The sequence below is a fragment of the Phoca vitulina genome, unplaced genomic scaffold, assembly GCF_004348235.1.
Source record: "Phoca vitulina isolate PV1807 unplaced genomic scaffold, GSC_HSeal_1.0 scaffold49, whole genome shotgun sequence".
NCBI classification, from domain to species: Eukaryota; Metazoa; Chordata; class Mammalia; order Carnivora; family Phocidae; genus Phoca; species Phoca vitulina.
Genome location: NW_022589752.1, coordinates 8163094 through 8179255, shown reverse-complemented (window position 1 = coordinate 8179255; position 16162 = coordinate 8163094). Strand labels below are relative to the sequence as shown.

At 38.2% G+C, this 16162-nt stretch overlaps 1 protein-coding gene across 14 annotated transcripts in view; it reads left to right on the top strand.

Annotated features, from left to right (window-relative positions):
* The window catches only part of CAPRIN2 (caprin family member 2), a 47260-nt gene extending 32619 nt beyond the window's left edge, over positions 1-14641 (top strand). For 3 of the 14 annotated variants that reach the window (XM_032432630.1, XM_032432631.1, XM_032432632.1), the window contains exons 13-19: positions 2277-2381; positions 4690-4836; positions 7639-7807; positions 9116-9298; positions 10032-10132; positions 12319-12382; positions 13720-14641. In XM_032432630.1, coding sequence (XP_032288521.1) covers positions 2277-2381; positions 4690-4836; positions 7639-7807; positions 9116-9298; positions 10032-10132; positions 12319-12382; positions 13720-14288 — 1338 coding nt within the window. In that variant the 3' untranslated portion in view covers positions 14289-14641. Of the gene's footprint in view, positions 1-2276; positions 2382-4689; positions 4837-7638; positions 7808-9115; positions 9299-10031; positions 10133-12318; positions 12383-13675 lie in introns of all 14 variants that reach the window. The other 11 variants (XM_032432640.1, XM_032432643.1, XM_032432638.1 and 8 more) reach the window with 8 other exon arrangements.
* Positions 14642-16162: the final 1521 nt, after the last annotated feature.

The following is a 16162-nucleotide window of genomic DNA, read 5'->3' as shown; positions in this document are numbered from 1 at the left end:
AGCAAAAAACAAAAACAAACCTGCCATGATCCGTCTGAAAACCTTATGTCAATTTTCTTTACAGTCACAGCTCTGACAGGTTAAATATTTTGACCAGATGGCTCAACAGTTGTTGTCTTCCTGTCCAAAAACTTGAGTAAATACCATTTGTTTATAGTGGTTTATATTTAGTTTGATAAGGTGTGGCTCAGTTTTCAAAATGTATTTGTTGAGCTGAGTTCCTCACTGCACTCACTGCTTTAAGGGCTCCATTTTATCTGTTTTAGCTGTTAGGTTCTAAATGAGGCTTGCATTTGACAAGTTAAATTTTTTTGAAAAGCCACTGGTCTAGTTTAGTTCTCAGGGACAGGTCTGTGGATGGCTGCATCAGAAGCACTTGATCACTTTAATAAAGATATATCTTCCTAGATATCACCTAAAACCGACCGGATCAGAATTTCTAGGGGTGTTATCTAGTCATCTATATTAGTCATAAGCTTCCTGGATGAATCTGCACATCCATTTTTTGGGAACCACTGGTCTCCAACATCATGTTTACTCACTAAAACTTAAAACTACTTTCAGCTGGTCTGCCTAACAATAATTTGGAAGCAAGAACTGCCATAACTTCTGAAAAATACTGATGTGAAGAATGTGTCTCAAGTCGTTCAGTGAATCTTCTAACTAAAATTCAAAAGCTTAAGTATCAAGTGCCCTGAGTTGCCTTAACATAGCTTGTGTAAGTCTTTCTGGCAAGAGAGAATTACGTCCCCACAACAGCCAGTCTCAATTGTTTTGGGCAGTTGTCTCGTACTTTAATGAGAGGGCCAGAAGAAAGATGTTTTAGAAACGCTACATCGTCGTAATAGTTCTAATATTTTGGTCAGATCTAAATTATACCTATTTATTTAGGTATATATAAAATGTTCCAAAGGATTTCAAAAAAATTTTTTTTTTTTTTTTTTTAAAGATTTTATTTATTTATCTGAGAGAGAGAATGGGAGACAGCATGAGAGGGGAAGGGTCAGAGGGAGAAGCAGACCCCCTGCTGAGCAGGGAGCCCGATGTGGGACTCGATCCCGGGACTCCAGAATCATGGCCTGAGCCGAAGGCAGTTGCTTAACCAACTGAGCCACCCAGGCGCCCTCAAAAAAATTTTTAAGACCTTTTTAAAACTTGGTCTCCGTTTTCCTTCCCAGGAAGTGGCCTATTCTGATGACCACCTAGAAGGTCACTGAAACATAACTGCTCTGGATATTTGGTTGCCATTCATTAGTTTCCAGTTTACCCATTATGTTACTTGGGCTTCTGAGAATCACATCAAAGCATTTATTTATTTATTTTAAAAGATTTTATTTATTTATTTGTCAGAGAGAGACAGAGCAAGCACAAGCAGGGGGAGCGGCAGGCAGAGGGAGAAGCAGGCTTCCCGCCCCGCTGAGCAGGGGGCATGACACCGGGCTCCATCCCAGGACCCTGGGATCATGACCTGAGCCAAAGGCAGATGCTTAATGACTGAGCCACCCAGGCGCCCCACATAAAAGCATTTAGATAAAAGGAGTAGATTCACTGACACATGCAATTGCTAGATTTTTATAGATCTCTTTATGTTCTAATATTGTGCCATAAAATTCTTCTCTGGCCACTTTAGTTTTTTATTGGCGACAGTTGTCACAACCTTAGTTCCTGCTGTGTTCCCAATTTTTGTTTTATAAATATTACTAGCTTTAATTTTTTAGAATTTTGATGCTACTGTGATTTGTGTATCCTTTCTATTTGTATTTCTACCTACCTCTTGAAGACATTAGGAGCATTGAGTCAAAGCATAGTTATTAGGATCCCTGGCAGAAGTGTGCCTGGAGTGTTAAATGTACCCTGAGCTGCTTCTGGTGAACTGCTATTGAGTGCCAGATGCAAAATCTTGGCCCCAGTTTTCCAGGGCCAAGAATCTTGACAAGTGAGGACGGGATTAGATATGTAGCTTTGGTGACCAGCCCTGGAAAGGCAATTTAGCTGACTGCTTGGGTTTGACTCTCAGCTCTAAAACTTGATTTTCATGTGATCTTGGGTAAATTACCTAACCTTTCTTTGCCTCTGCCTTTTTGTCAATAAAATGGGGATAGTTGTATCTGCCTCACAGGGTTATTGTTAGGATTAATGTGTATAAAGTGGTTGGCATAGTTATTTGGCACTAGTGAGTGCGTGGTAAGAGTAGCATGTTAGGAAGCCCAGGGCCCAAGAAATAAAAAGTGAAGAAAATACGTCTTTTACAATGTTTTATATTTTCCTGTGTCTAGGCTGCTGCTTCTTCAGTTACTTGTAGCTCAAATGCTTGCTTGGTTACTACCGATCAGGCTTCTTCGGGATCTGAAACAGAGTTTATGACCTCAGAGACTCCTGAGGTAATAAGAGACCAATTAATTTCTTTTCTGTCTTAAATAGCGGAACCAGTTTATCTTATGCATTTATGCATTGCAACCACAATCAGTTGAATGATTTTTAACATTTATACTTTACTCATGTATTGCTTTCTGTAGATGTTGTGGTCCTGGAGCTTACACAGGTAACTTTGCTGTGACTTTGCCATATAAATAGACTTAATAGTGTATTGCCTTATCAGCTACAATAAATGTGTGAATTGCTGATGTCAAAAAAGGTGAAAAGTTCTAGGTAGGATTAGTTCAAGTTTCTCATTATGTTTATATTGAAGGAATCCTTAGTGGAAAAATCTACTTCTGTAACTGCAGACTCAGTAAGTTTATAGTGTTAGTGTTAGCACTGCCTTGGTTGGAAAGAGTTACATTCTCTTTGTGAGAGCATTTTGACAGTATCGTTGACCCTTGAACAACATGGGTTTTGAACTGCAGGTCCACTTATACATGGATTTTTTTTTTTTTTTAAATTAATACAGTATAGTACTGTAAATGTATTCCTTATTTTTTTTAATTAAGTTTTTATTTTAATTCCAGTTAACATACTAACTGGAATATTATATTAGTTTTAGGTATATAATTTAGTGATTCAACACTTCCATAAATCACCCGGTACTCATCACAATAAGTGCCCTGCTTAATACCCATCACCCACTTAACCCATCTCTCCACTCACCTCCCTTCTGGTAACCATCAGTTTGTTCTCTATGCTTAAGAGTCTGTTTCTTGGTTTGTTTCTTGGTCTTTTTTTGCCCTCTTGCTCGTTTCTTTTGTTTCTTAAATTCCTCATATGAATGAAATCACATGGTATTTGTCTTTCTCTGACTGACTTATTTCGCTTAGCATTGTACTCTCTAGCTATATCCATGTTGTTAGATTTCATTCTTTTTTTTATGGCTGAATAACGTTTCATTGTGTGTGTGCGCGCACATACCTACATACCACATTTTCTTTACCGATTCATCAATTGATGGACACTTGGGCCTTAGGATTTCTTTTTTTTTCTTTTTTTCTTTTTTTTAAGATTTTATTTATTTATTTGACAGAAAGCGAGAGAGGGAACACAAGCAGGGGGAGTGGGAAAGGGAGAAGCAGGCTTCCCTCCAAGCAGGGAGCCCAATGCGGGGCTCGATCCCAGGACCCTGAGATCATGACCTGAGCCGAAGGCAGTTGCTTAACCGACTGAGCCACCCAGGCGCCCCGGGCCTTGGGATTTCTTAACATTTTTCTCTAGGTTACCTTATTGTAAGAACACAGTATATAATACATATACCTACAAAATATGTATTAATAGACTATTTGTTATTGGTAAAGCTTCCTTTCTGTCACTATAGGCTATTAATAGTTAAGTTTTGGGGGAGTCAAAAAGTTATATGCAGATTTTTGACTGTTGGGGCGGTCAGCACTCCTAACCCCTGTGTTTTTCAAGGGTCAACTATATTAAGTTTGTGCATTCAATTCCAAAGTGATAGGTTTTGCTAAGTTTGAGCAAATCCTTGAAGTAGATACAGCAAAATACCAGGATTTTTTTTGGATTAATTTAACAACTCTTATGTTTTATTATTTTTGGTTAAGTATTATACAAGAGAATGTATTCATTATAGGATATAAGAAAATATAGATGCACATTAAGTTTTATGGTGCAGACTTCGTCTGAATTAAAATTACTTGGTTCCTCATTTTAAGAAGAGGAAAGTGTGACCAAGTGAGTCATAGCTCTGCTTCATAATCTGATTGGGATTGGTTTTTTGGTATTTTTAAGCCTTTGGATTTGTAATCTGTTATATCAAGGTCTCGCTTATAACCGTAGGTAAGGATTATTTAAATTAGATCAGGTTTGGTTTTCTTTTTTAGGCAGCTGACGTAGAGATCCAGGAATAAGACTTTAAAATCAATAAAAATTAACACTGACTAAGCAACTAACCTAAGATTTTTCTTAATTCTTCTGTATAGATTTGAAATATTAGATTCTTAGCTGGAAAATACCATTTCATGGTTTGAAAAGAACTAGGTACTCATAAAAAGTTGAGCACCTCATTTGTTAGACTGATTAATAGTAAGACTCTTTCACCTAGTCAGCAAGCTGTGCAAAGCAAATGCTAGTGTGCATCCTCAGCAGTTGTGATTTGAAATTGTAAGCAAAAGCTATTCTTTTGCATTCCTGTGTCCAAATGTCATCCTATAGAACTTGCTGACTTATGCCAGTCTGGGGTTTAGTGTAAGTTAACTGCTTGTTATGTGGCAGGTGATTGGCTGATGCTGCATTTCTCCTCCCCAGGCAGCAGTGCCCCCAAGCAAGCAACCGTCTTCACTAGCTTCTCCAAATCCTCCCATGTCAAAGGGCTCTGAACAGGGCTTCCAGTCACCTCCAGCAAGTAGTAGTTCAGTAACCATTAACACAGCGCCCTTTCAAGCCATGCAGACAGTGAGTATGAAACATGAATGATTGCAGTTCATTATTCCTGTTAAAAAAAACCATTGTTTCTCTTACATCCATTATTGGGTACTTAGTATGTGAAGAACTTTGCCTTTGTATTACTCTTATTTGGGTTGATAATTTACTTTTGTCCAATGCAAATATTATTTGTAGTCGAAGACTATTAAATCCAAAGCCTTGCGAATTTTGAATGGGTATTTTATCAGAACATTTTCCCCTCTCAGAAAATTAGTAGCAGGCAAAGCAGAGGATCCATATTAATTAAATGAAATGTGTGGCTGAGAAACATAATTTTCTTTCTTTCCTTTTTTTTTTAAGATTTGTTTGAGAGAGAGAGCAAGTGGAGGGGAGAGGGAGAAGCGAGTGGAGGGGAGAGGGAGAGAGGGACCCAAGCTGACTGAGCACGGAGTCTGACCCAGGGCTTGATCTTATGACCCTGAGATCAGACCTGAGTGGAAACCAAGAGTTGGGACACTTTAACTGACTGCACCACCCAGGCACCCTGAGAAACATAATTTTCTATGAACAGCTTAATAATACTAACCATTACTAATACCACACTAGTGATGTTCCATAGCATCAAACTTGAAATATAGGACACATACTTGGGTGTTCTGTCATTCCTGAAACTTACCTTTGATTTCATCTTGATCTTCTGCTGGTTTTTGGAGAATTGTTGCAATTTGGTATTCTGAATTAACAAATTCCTCTACAAATGTTTAAGTTTAAAACTTCTTTTAAGGTAATACTACAACTAGGTTTATATGTTTATTCTGTAAAACAGGATACTATAAAACAACTCTTTAGGAAAAAAACCAAATCTTAGTGAATAGGTATCTGATGATGCTTTAATGCCCCACTCTAGGTACTTTTGAGTGATGGAGAGGTGGGGCCAGTGGAGTGGCCATGGAAAGCAGGTACAATGCAGAGAGATAGGTTGGTAAATTCAGACACCTGAATTCACTAATCTTATCACTTCCTGCTTGGCCACTTGGAACTGCTTCGTTTTTGTTTTCCCTCTTAACCCTGTCAGTCCACCCTGCACAGTATTGCCACATTGGTTTTAACTGACTTTTTCTCATTCCTAATTAAAAGCAAACAGTGATTCATTACAGAATGAAATTGAAAGTCCTTTGCTTGACACCTAATAACTTTTGTAGTCTGCAATAACTTTCCAGGCAAGTCTCACATACTTGCCTTGTATGTTCTTGTCACAGTATCTTTTTTGCTCATGCCAGTCTATCTTCTCTACCTGTTTGAATCCTATCCAGTATGAATTGGTTCTCATTTGTTCCTTTATTTGTTCATTCAACAAACAGGTAGTGATGAAATCAGACACGGTTCTTAATCACTTGGGTTGGGTTTTAGCAATGAAAAAGAGACAAGTCTTTGTGCTCAAGAAGCTTAAATTTCAAAATAGAGGGCTAGAGAGAAAAATATTTCTATATATAATACTATCAAGTGCTATGTGTTAAGGGAAAAAATGGAGCAGGGTAAGGGGACTAGAGAGTAATGGAAGTGCTATTTTATAGACAATGGCCAGAGTCTGGACAGGTCATTGCCTGCCATATGGTAGAAATTTAGTAGGTAGCAGATTTTTTCATTCATCTTTAATTTTTGAAAAAGTACCCTCTTGCCCTATGTAGCTTTCTTTCTCAATGTGCATTATAGGATATCATAGTAGCAGGAAGATTAATTTTTGTACTTGAGTTTATGTCTGTTAGAAACCAAATAGTGTTTTCTTTGCCATGGTAAATATTCATAACATAAAATTCACCGTTTTAGCCATTTTTAAGTGTATAATACAGTGGCATTCAGTACATACACAGGGTTATACAGCCACTTCCACTATTTCCAAAACGTATTTCATCATCCAAAACAGAAACTACTCATTAAGCAGTAACTCTTTATTCCTCCCTCTCTCCAGCTCCTGGTGACCTTTTTGCCTCTTACGACTTTTACCTATTCTATGTACTCATATAAATGGAATCACAATATTTGTCTTTTTGTGTCTGACTTGTTTCACTTAGCATAATGTTCTCAAGGTTGTCCGTGTTTGTACCATCGATCAGAATTTCATCCTTTTTTTCATGGCTAAGTAATATTCCATTGTATGGATATACTGCTTTTTTTAAGTAGGCTCCATGCTGTGCGTGGAGCCCAGTGTGAGGCTTGAACTCAAACCCTGAGATCAAGACCTGAGCTGAGATCACCGACTGAGCCACCCAGACACCCCGTACTGTATTTTATCCATTCAGCTATTGATGGACACTTGGGTTGTTTCCACCTTTTGCCTATTATGAATAATATTTTGTGCTTATGTGTAATAAGTATCTAAGCTATATAGATTAGAACCAAGCTACAGATGTTTTAATCTTAGTGTACAAAACTGGAGTCTCTGCTTTCATTCCTTTTGCATATATGTTAGAAGTGGAATTGCTGGATCACAGTGGGTTGCACCATTTTACATTTCCACCAGCAATGCACAAGGTTCCATTTACACCACTGCTTAGATTTTGTGGGGTTGTTTTTTGTTTTTTGTTTTTTTTTTGGTAGCAGCCATTCTAATGGGTATGACGTGGTATCATTGTGGTTTTGACTTGTATTTCCCTAATGATAAGCATCTTTTCATGTACTTATTGACCATTTCTCTTCTTTGGAGAAATGTCTGTTCAAGTCCTTTGCCCATCAAATAGAAGTTTTTGAAAGTTGCAGAGTTTTGTTAGATGTCACCCTTAATAATTTTCTATGAAACTTCACAAATGACTAGGTGTACCCTTGTCTTTTAAGGTATTCAATGTTAATGCCCCTCTGCCTCCGCGGAAAGAACAAGAAATAAAAGAATCCCCTTACTCATCTAGCTACAATCAGAGTTTTACTACGGCAAGTACACAAACACCACCCCAGTGCCAACCGCCGGCTGTCCACGTGGAGCAGGCTGTCCTTTCTCAAGAGGCGGGTAAGGTCTCTGCATGTGACACTTGGAACACTTAGATGACAGCTAATTGAATGGAAAGCAGCTCAGTCGTGATAGTTGAGGGGTTCTTTCTTGACTAGTCAAGCATTATTTCTCCACATGTTCAAGTGTCGAGAAGCACTTATGTGCCTTTTCTTCTTAACTTTTGTAGAGGTAGCACTTAGGTGGTTGATTTAACCTAGAAGTAGTTGCATATTTTTAAACCTGATTGCTTTGATTACCATGGACAGTAATAGGGAGGTAGATAGGGCACTGTAGAGCTGCTTTTAAAATCTTCTAGCACAGACAGACAGCTATTTGGTCTTTTCTCTCTTCTTCCCTCTTAAAGCATTGATAAGGTGAAGATATAACTTAGTATGCTTATTCCACTGTTTGCTTGGAGATGAACTGTTGTGCTCTTTCATGCTATTCTAATACATGAAAGAATAGGCAACTTTGTAATTCTTTCCTAATTTAATAAACACCTGTAGATTTTTAGTGTTGGTATTTCAGACCCCTTTTGAGTTTTCTAAAACTTAAGCCTGAGCAAATGAATTCGGGCATTCTCGGTACTTGGTTAATCACAAGAGGTACTAAAAGTAAATCCTTGGACCTGTCACCCATGCCCCTATTCTGTTCTCATCTGTACTACGTGAAAACATAGGGCAGATGATTTACATAGGGGATATTTGTCACATGCTTTCTCAAGTACAGTATTAACTAAAATTCATTGTCTTTTACTCCTTGGTCTGGAATATTTAGCTTTTTTTCCCTTTAATTGTGGTAGAATACACATAAAATAAATTTTACCATTTTAACCATTTTTAAGTGTACAGCCAGATTGTTGTGCAGCTGTCACCAGCATTCATCTCCAGGACTTTCTCATCTTCCCCAACTGAAGCTCTACCCACTTAACACGAACTCTCCATTCCCTCTCCCGACAGCGACCGGCACCTCCATTATAGTCTATGAATTTGACCTCTATAGGTACTTAACCTAGAGTAAGTGCAGTCATTCAGTATTTTTCCTTTTGTGACTGGCCTGCTTCATTCATCATAGTGTCTTCAGGTTCATCCATGTAGCATGTGTCAGAATTTCCTTCCTTTTTAAGGCAGAATAATACTCTGTTACCTAAATATATATATGTATAGATACCAGGATCTCTATAAACATACATATATAGTACCTGTTTTTTTTTTTTTAAAGGAGGAAATTGTATTAAAGGTTTTGATATACAATTACTTTTAAGTATAAAGCATATTAAATCTTTGTTACCATTTAACTCTTGGACTCTAAAACTGTTTCCTTAAGCAGCAAGTTATCCTGATGGAACTATTCAAGTAAGCAATGGTAGCCTTGCCTTTTACCCAGCACAGACGAATGTATTTCCCAGACCCTCTCAACCATTTGTCAATACCCGGGGATCTGTTAGAGGATGTACTCGTGGTGGGAGATTACTAACCAATTCGTATCGGTCCCCTGGTGGTTATAAAGGTATGCTCTGAACAAAATTCAATTATACTGAATTATTTTGTTTATATTTACTTAACTCAAACTATTTTTACTTTACCTTGTTCCTTTTTTAGTTGCCCTCCATATTGTGGTAGAGAATTCCCTATTTCTGCAAAATGCAGTATTTGTAATATACCTGTTGTCTATATAACAGAGGAACTTTTTGTATGAAAAGCAGATTGATCCTGTGACTTGCTGAAGGGAAATATTGAGCATCTTGTTTTTCCAGGGATGAATTTTGGTTTTCATATTTAAGTACTTACTTTCCTTTGTTAATTGACTTGACTGTTCAAAATGTCATAATTAGGCAATGCCCACTTTCTAGTTGTCTAACAGAGGATACCGTAGATAAAAACATAAACTTTGAGACTATTGATAGTGATATTCTCTTAAGTCTTAAGAGGTGGTTCCAAGTGTTCTGTCACTGCTTGGTATTAGCAGAAGTGCTCTAGACAGGCCTTAGCTACTCCACTTTCTGAACCCCACCTGCATTCCAGCAATAGTAAATTTCTACAGTTGGCTTATTTGAAGTCAGTGATATTTGATAAATATGTGGTGTATTGTGGAAGCAATGTCAGTAGTTTGCTTAAAGAAGAAATAAATCTAATGATGGTATTATAGGATCAGTTTAACTTTTAAAGTGGTACAGAATTAGACTATTTTAAAGTTTAGTATAATTTTGCCCATAATTTTATTTAAGTTGTTTATTTATTAGGTTTTGATACTTATAGAGGACCACCTTCAATTACCAATGGAAATTATAGCCAGCTACAGTTCCAAGCTAGAGAATATCCTGGAACACCTTATTCCCAAAGGGTAAGAATAGTTGTCGTAGTTGCATAGTAGTACAGTTGTTGATGTTAAGCCGGTGATTAAACTACAGCAGAGTCACAGTTGATTTCATATAAGGCACTCTTTGAGAACTACTTGTCAGGACTGTGGGGAGGAGTTGAGTTGGAAGCCTTTTCAGTAACCCATAGAGGGGTTGCCTGTGACACAGAACTTGGAAGGTCTTAAGGACTTTATCATGTTGTTTGTATTAACTCATTTACTCCTCCACCTTATAAGAAAGACTGGGGTTCAGAAACCAGTTAAGTAACGTGTCTAAGGTCACTCAGCAAGCAGGTGGTAGAACGCAGATGAGCGTGCACGTTCCTAACTCCAGACCCTGTGAGCTTCACTTTATTGTGTTGCTTTCAATTTAACTTTTCTAGGTATCAGGTGTAGGAAAGGCCTTTTTTGGAAGTTTAAATTTTTTTTATTTGAATAACTCGGCAGATTTTCTTTACAACTGTGATAAGACTGATAACAAAGGGAGATCTTGGGATCTCCTTGTCATGGGTCGTATGTAGCCATGACTGTGTACATCAGAATTTTCAGTTTTGAAGTTTTACAAGCCTTTTAAGTATGTATTTGGTACCAAACTGAGTCCTCTTGTAATATATAAAGTTCCTGTATTTGAAGAGCTTACAGTTACATGAAGTCAGGTAGATGTCTATACAGAGGCAGTATTGAAAAGGGGTTTAGAACACACTTCAGAGAACACAGCAAATCACCTAAATGACTTGGGTTCGATCCCTGATTTCATTACTTCCTTTGTTGTGTGACCTTGGGTATGTTGCATAAACTTTCTGAACTCTGGTTCCTTATCTGTTAGGTGATGACTCATCTGCGAGTTACTCATCTCACTCTGAAGTGTTGTGAGGATTATTCTATGAGCTATCCTGAGGATTAAGTGAATTAATACATATAAATGCTTAGCACCACAATGCCAGATGTATATCAAGCATGCAAATATTAGCTCTTAATAACATGTATGTGAAGGGAATGAGTTGATTAACACAGACATCAGTAATGGAGCTGTTGTTTTTTTTTAAATTTCAAATGAGACTAAAGGATTGGTTCTTTATTTAAAGATTTTATTTATTTTTAGAGAGAGAGCACGCATGCACACAAGCAGGGAGAGCGGCAGGCAGAGGGAGAAGCAGGCTCCCCGCTGAGCAAGGAGCCCGATGAGGGACTCGATCCCAGGACCCTGGGATCATGACCTGAGCTAAAGGCAGACGCTTAACCAACTGAGCCGTTCAGGCGTCCACTGGAGCTGTTCTTAACACCAGTGTTAAAGAATTTCTTCCTGGGGCACCTGGCTGGCTCAGTCAGTAGAGCATGCATGACTTTTGATCTCAGAGTCGTGAGTTCAAGGCCCATGTTAGGTGTAGAGCTTTACATTAAAAATAAATACATAAATTTCTTCCTGAAGAAACATAAGATAGAAATAGTGGTTGCTACTGGGAAGAATATTAGGAGTTTGGGGTTGGAGAGTTAATTGTTGTGTACCTTGTCCTGTTTAAAATTTTTTTATTGCATATATTAATCTAATCACACCATTAAATATTCTTTTCATGAATTGTTTGGAGCAGACTTTCACCATATTCAGGAGTCTGTTTGAAATGTTGCCTCCTGAACATTTTTTCTTGAAGATACTAAGTTATGTTTTCAGGCAATAGTACATTCATGCAATATAATTCTTATCGACTCCTGTGTCAAAACAGAAGAAAACCCTAATGTAGTTCATAATTGTCTTCACAGTTTGATTTATAAATAGGGCAAGATTGAAATAGTCTGTGTTCTTGCCTTACTTCCTTTTATCTTGATCTAAGGGGTAGAAGACCATGCCATATTTCTGAATTTCCCTTATTACTTAGCATTGTATTGTATCTTTTACATAGTGTTTCCTAGACGCCTTATCATTTTTGCAAATATTAGCATACCTAGATGGTCAGGTTAATTAATAGATGAAACAAGTATTGCTATTGTGGCCCTTGCTTTTGTTTTTCTTGGTGTTTGGAAACATATGAGCCTCTGTGGTTGCTGGGGAAGGCCAGATAAAAGGCTATGAGGACTTGAATCTTACAGTTTTACCAGCCAGTAACACTGGGAAATAACTAGTTATCAATCTTGCAGTTTTGGTGCCAAGGTTAAATACTACTTGTTCGTTTCAGGATAATTTCCAGCAGTGTTACAAGCGAGGAGGGACATCTGGTGGACCTCGGACAAATTCAAGAGGTAAGGATTATTAACTGGGTCACCCAAAACATAAATCTCTAGATCTTTCTTTATCTTCTGTGAAGTTCTCCCCAGAGTGCATTGTTTTCACCGTTTATCTTTTAAAGTTTTCATTTTGTGTAAGTGTAGTACTGAAGACCCGAGGGAGATACTAGACTACTGGAACGGCTGTGGCAGTCAGTTGTCCGTTTAATTAAAAGTCTGTGTGTGCTTCTTTCAGTTTGCCTGACACTGCAGTACATTTCCACCTTTGATACATACTCACTATGCATGCTTCAGATGGTTTCATGTGATGATTCAGGATGATGGTTCTTGTAATAATGGGAACTTCTAGATACTCTAATGTCACTACATTGAAAGATAGGAATAAATAACAATTTAAGACACCATGACTTGGGCACCTGAATGGCTCAGTCGGTTAAGCGTCTGCCTTCGGCTCAGGTCATGATCTCAGGGTCCTGGGATCGAGCCCTGCATCGGGCTCCCTGCTCAGTGGGGAGCCTGCTTCTCCCTCTCCCTCTGCTGCTCCCCTGCTTGTGCTCTCTCTGTCAAATAAATAAAATTGTAAAAGATACCATGACTTGAAATTTCAACAGCAGGGTATTATAATACTTTTTTAAAAAATGTGACGGTACTATTAAAAGATTCAGTGTAACTGAAAATCAAGAATTACTGAAGATTAACTAACTTTATCACAAGAAAACAATCTTTTCCTTTTAAGAAAACAGTTGCTATTCATGCTGCCTTGGTTTTATATCTGAGCTGTGTTTTGTACAGTACTTAATGCATTAAAATTTCATGTTCATTAACTTGGAAATGTAGAACCTTCATCGTGGGTCTTAGTACCATTACAAAATATCTTTGACTGTCTAGCAGTTCTAAAAGTTGGTTCTTTTATTTAATCTCCGTTTTCTTGAGTCCTCATACATTAGATACTTGGAGTGGATTTGTCATTGAGGAATGAAGAACTGAGTGAGAATTATGGAAGAAAGATAAAGAAGTAGAAAGAATGTTCAAACCTGGGTTTTAGACTTGGCTACCTAGCCAGCATTTTCAGGAGCCTCATTTTCTTTAAAAAAAAAAAGAAAAAAAAAAGACTTTAAAAAATGAGGCTGGTAGATAAGATCATCTTAGGTCCTTTCTGGCTTTAGAATAGTACACAAGCCTATTGCTAGAAAAATCTAGAAAAGTATACTGTAGCTATACTTTGTTGCTTTTGTTTTAGAATTTACTATAAAATGTATCTTTATCTGTGTTTCAGTAGCCGACTAATGTTAAATATTGTGTTCAAAGCTAACTGCTTCATTATGAGAAACTCACTGTTGCTAATAAAACAGCAGGGTGGAGTGATTCTTCTCAGGTGAGCAGCCCAGAAAGAGACAACGAAACCTTTAACAGTGGTGACTCTGGACAAGGAGACTCGCGTAGCATGACCCCAGTGGATGTGCCCGTGACCAGTCCAGCAGCCACCATACTGCCAGTACACGTCTACCCCCTGCCTCAGCAGATGCGAGTTGCCTTCTCAGCAGCCAGAACCTCTAATCTCGCCCCTGGAACTTTAGACCAACCCATTGTGTTTGATCTTCTTCTGAACAACCTGGGAGAAACCTTTGATCTTCAGCTTGGTAGATTTAATTGCCCGGTGAATGGCACTTACGTGTTCATTTTTCACATGCTAAAGCTGGCAGTGAATGTGCCACTGTATGTCAACCTCATGAAGAACGAAGAGGTCTTGGTATCTGCCTATGCCAATGACGGTGCTCCAGACCACGAAACTGCTAGCAATCATGCAATTCTTCAGCTCTTCCAGGGAGACCAGATCTGGTTACGTTTGCACAGGGGAGCGATTTATGGAAGTAGTTGGAAATACTCCACATTTTCAGGCTACCTTCTTTACCAAGATTGAAAGTCAGTGCAGAATTGATAGTAGAAGGATGGTGTTTTAATTAGTGCGGTTAAAGGAGACGTAATCTTTGCCCTTGTGACTGACTGGTTTAGGAAAATGGTTTCATTCCTAGAGGAAGGAGGAGGCCCTTACTTTTTTGTTTTCCTCCCCAAGGTGAAAAATTCAAGCTGAATGACAATTAGCACTAATCTGGCACTTTATAAATTGTGATGTAGCCTCGCTAGTCAAGCTGTGAATGTATATTGTTTGCACTTAATCCTTAACTGTATTAACGTTCAGCTTACTAAACTGACTGCCTCAAGTTCAGGCAAGTTATAATGCCTTGTTGTGCCTCAATAAAAAAGTTACATGCACCTTCAGTGGTCTTACTTGATTAAACATTTAGTTGAGAGGTAAAATACTTCATCTTTACTATTCATCACTGATAAACTTGAATGGATATTTATTCATGGGTTCATGCTATTTTAAAATAAGACTGTAACAGATGTTTTTACTCTGATACTATACATGTCATTCATCAAAAGATTTCCTGTCTTCCGTTGGCTATTAAATACCATATTTCTCCTTGAAGCTGGACATGTTATCACCTGTTCACTATCTTTAAGTACCTACTACATGTATAATAATAACAAGATACAATAGGAGATACATGGGTAATAATACTGGTCTGCCATCAGTTAAGACTTCACTTTCTAGTGGATTCTCAGTTTGAGGAGGTAGAATGTTTAGTCGTCAGAAAGTATAGATCTCCCGTCAGACAATGCTGTGTTTGAGTCCTGATTTCACCCCTTGGTTATTGATCTTGGGCAAGTTATTTTACCTTTAAGATCTCTATTTTCTCTTCTTCTTTTTTTTTTTTTTGTAATAGACCATTTCCACAACCTCATAGGGGCAAACGTGAAGTTCAACTAAGAATATATCTAAAAGACTTAACACATGTCTGGCACACCTAAGCATTTAATAAATGTTAGGTGCTGTAATTTTTTTTCATTCCAAAAACTACAGAACTGTGTGCATGTATATATACTGTCTTATGTAGTATTAGTGTAGCAAGCACTGCCAGGGTCTCGTATTCATTCTAGACACACGTTCTTTCTTCACAATTCAAGCTTATGTATGTTTCTCATGAATAAGTACTTCTATAACCTAGTTAACTGGAATACTAATATCCCTAACCCAAAAAATACCCACCATGATTTGAAAAAATTCTGTTAATCACATTACATCCTCTATACTAACATTTAACACCATGGAGAATTAATGTGGCTTAAGAGTTTAACTGATGAGCCCATGCCCAGCTCAAAAAAATATTAATTCTAATAATTTAATGCTCTTATACCAACTCCCTGAAATTATTTAACACTTCAGGATAAGAGGTGTTAATAACTTTCAAAACAAGATCAAAACAAGAACTTTCTGCCTTAGCAAGTTGGTTACAGGGTTAATAATGCCCTTCTCTAACCCTTCCCTATATTCCAGAATACTGCAATCAAATGCTTCCTTTTTTTTTTTTTTTTTTTTTTATTTATTCATGAGAGACAGAGAGAGAGAGAGACAGAGGCAGAGGGAGAAGCAGGCTCCCCGCGGAGCAGGGAGCCCGATGTGGGACTCGATCCCAGGACCCTGGGATCATGACCTGAGCCGAAGGCAGACGCTTAACCGACTGAGCCACCCAGGCGTCCCTCAAAATGCTTCCTTTTAAAAACTATTCTTGGGGCACCTGGGTGGCTTAGTCATTAAGCGTCTGCCCCCTTTGGCTCAGGTCATGATGTCAGGGTCCTGGGATCAAGCCCCGCATCGGGCTCCCTGCTCAACGGGAAGCCAGCTTCTTCCTCTCCCACTCCCCCTGCTTGTGTTCCCTCTCTCACTGTGTC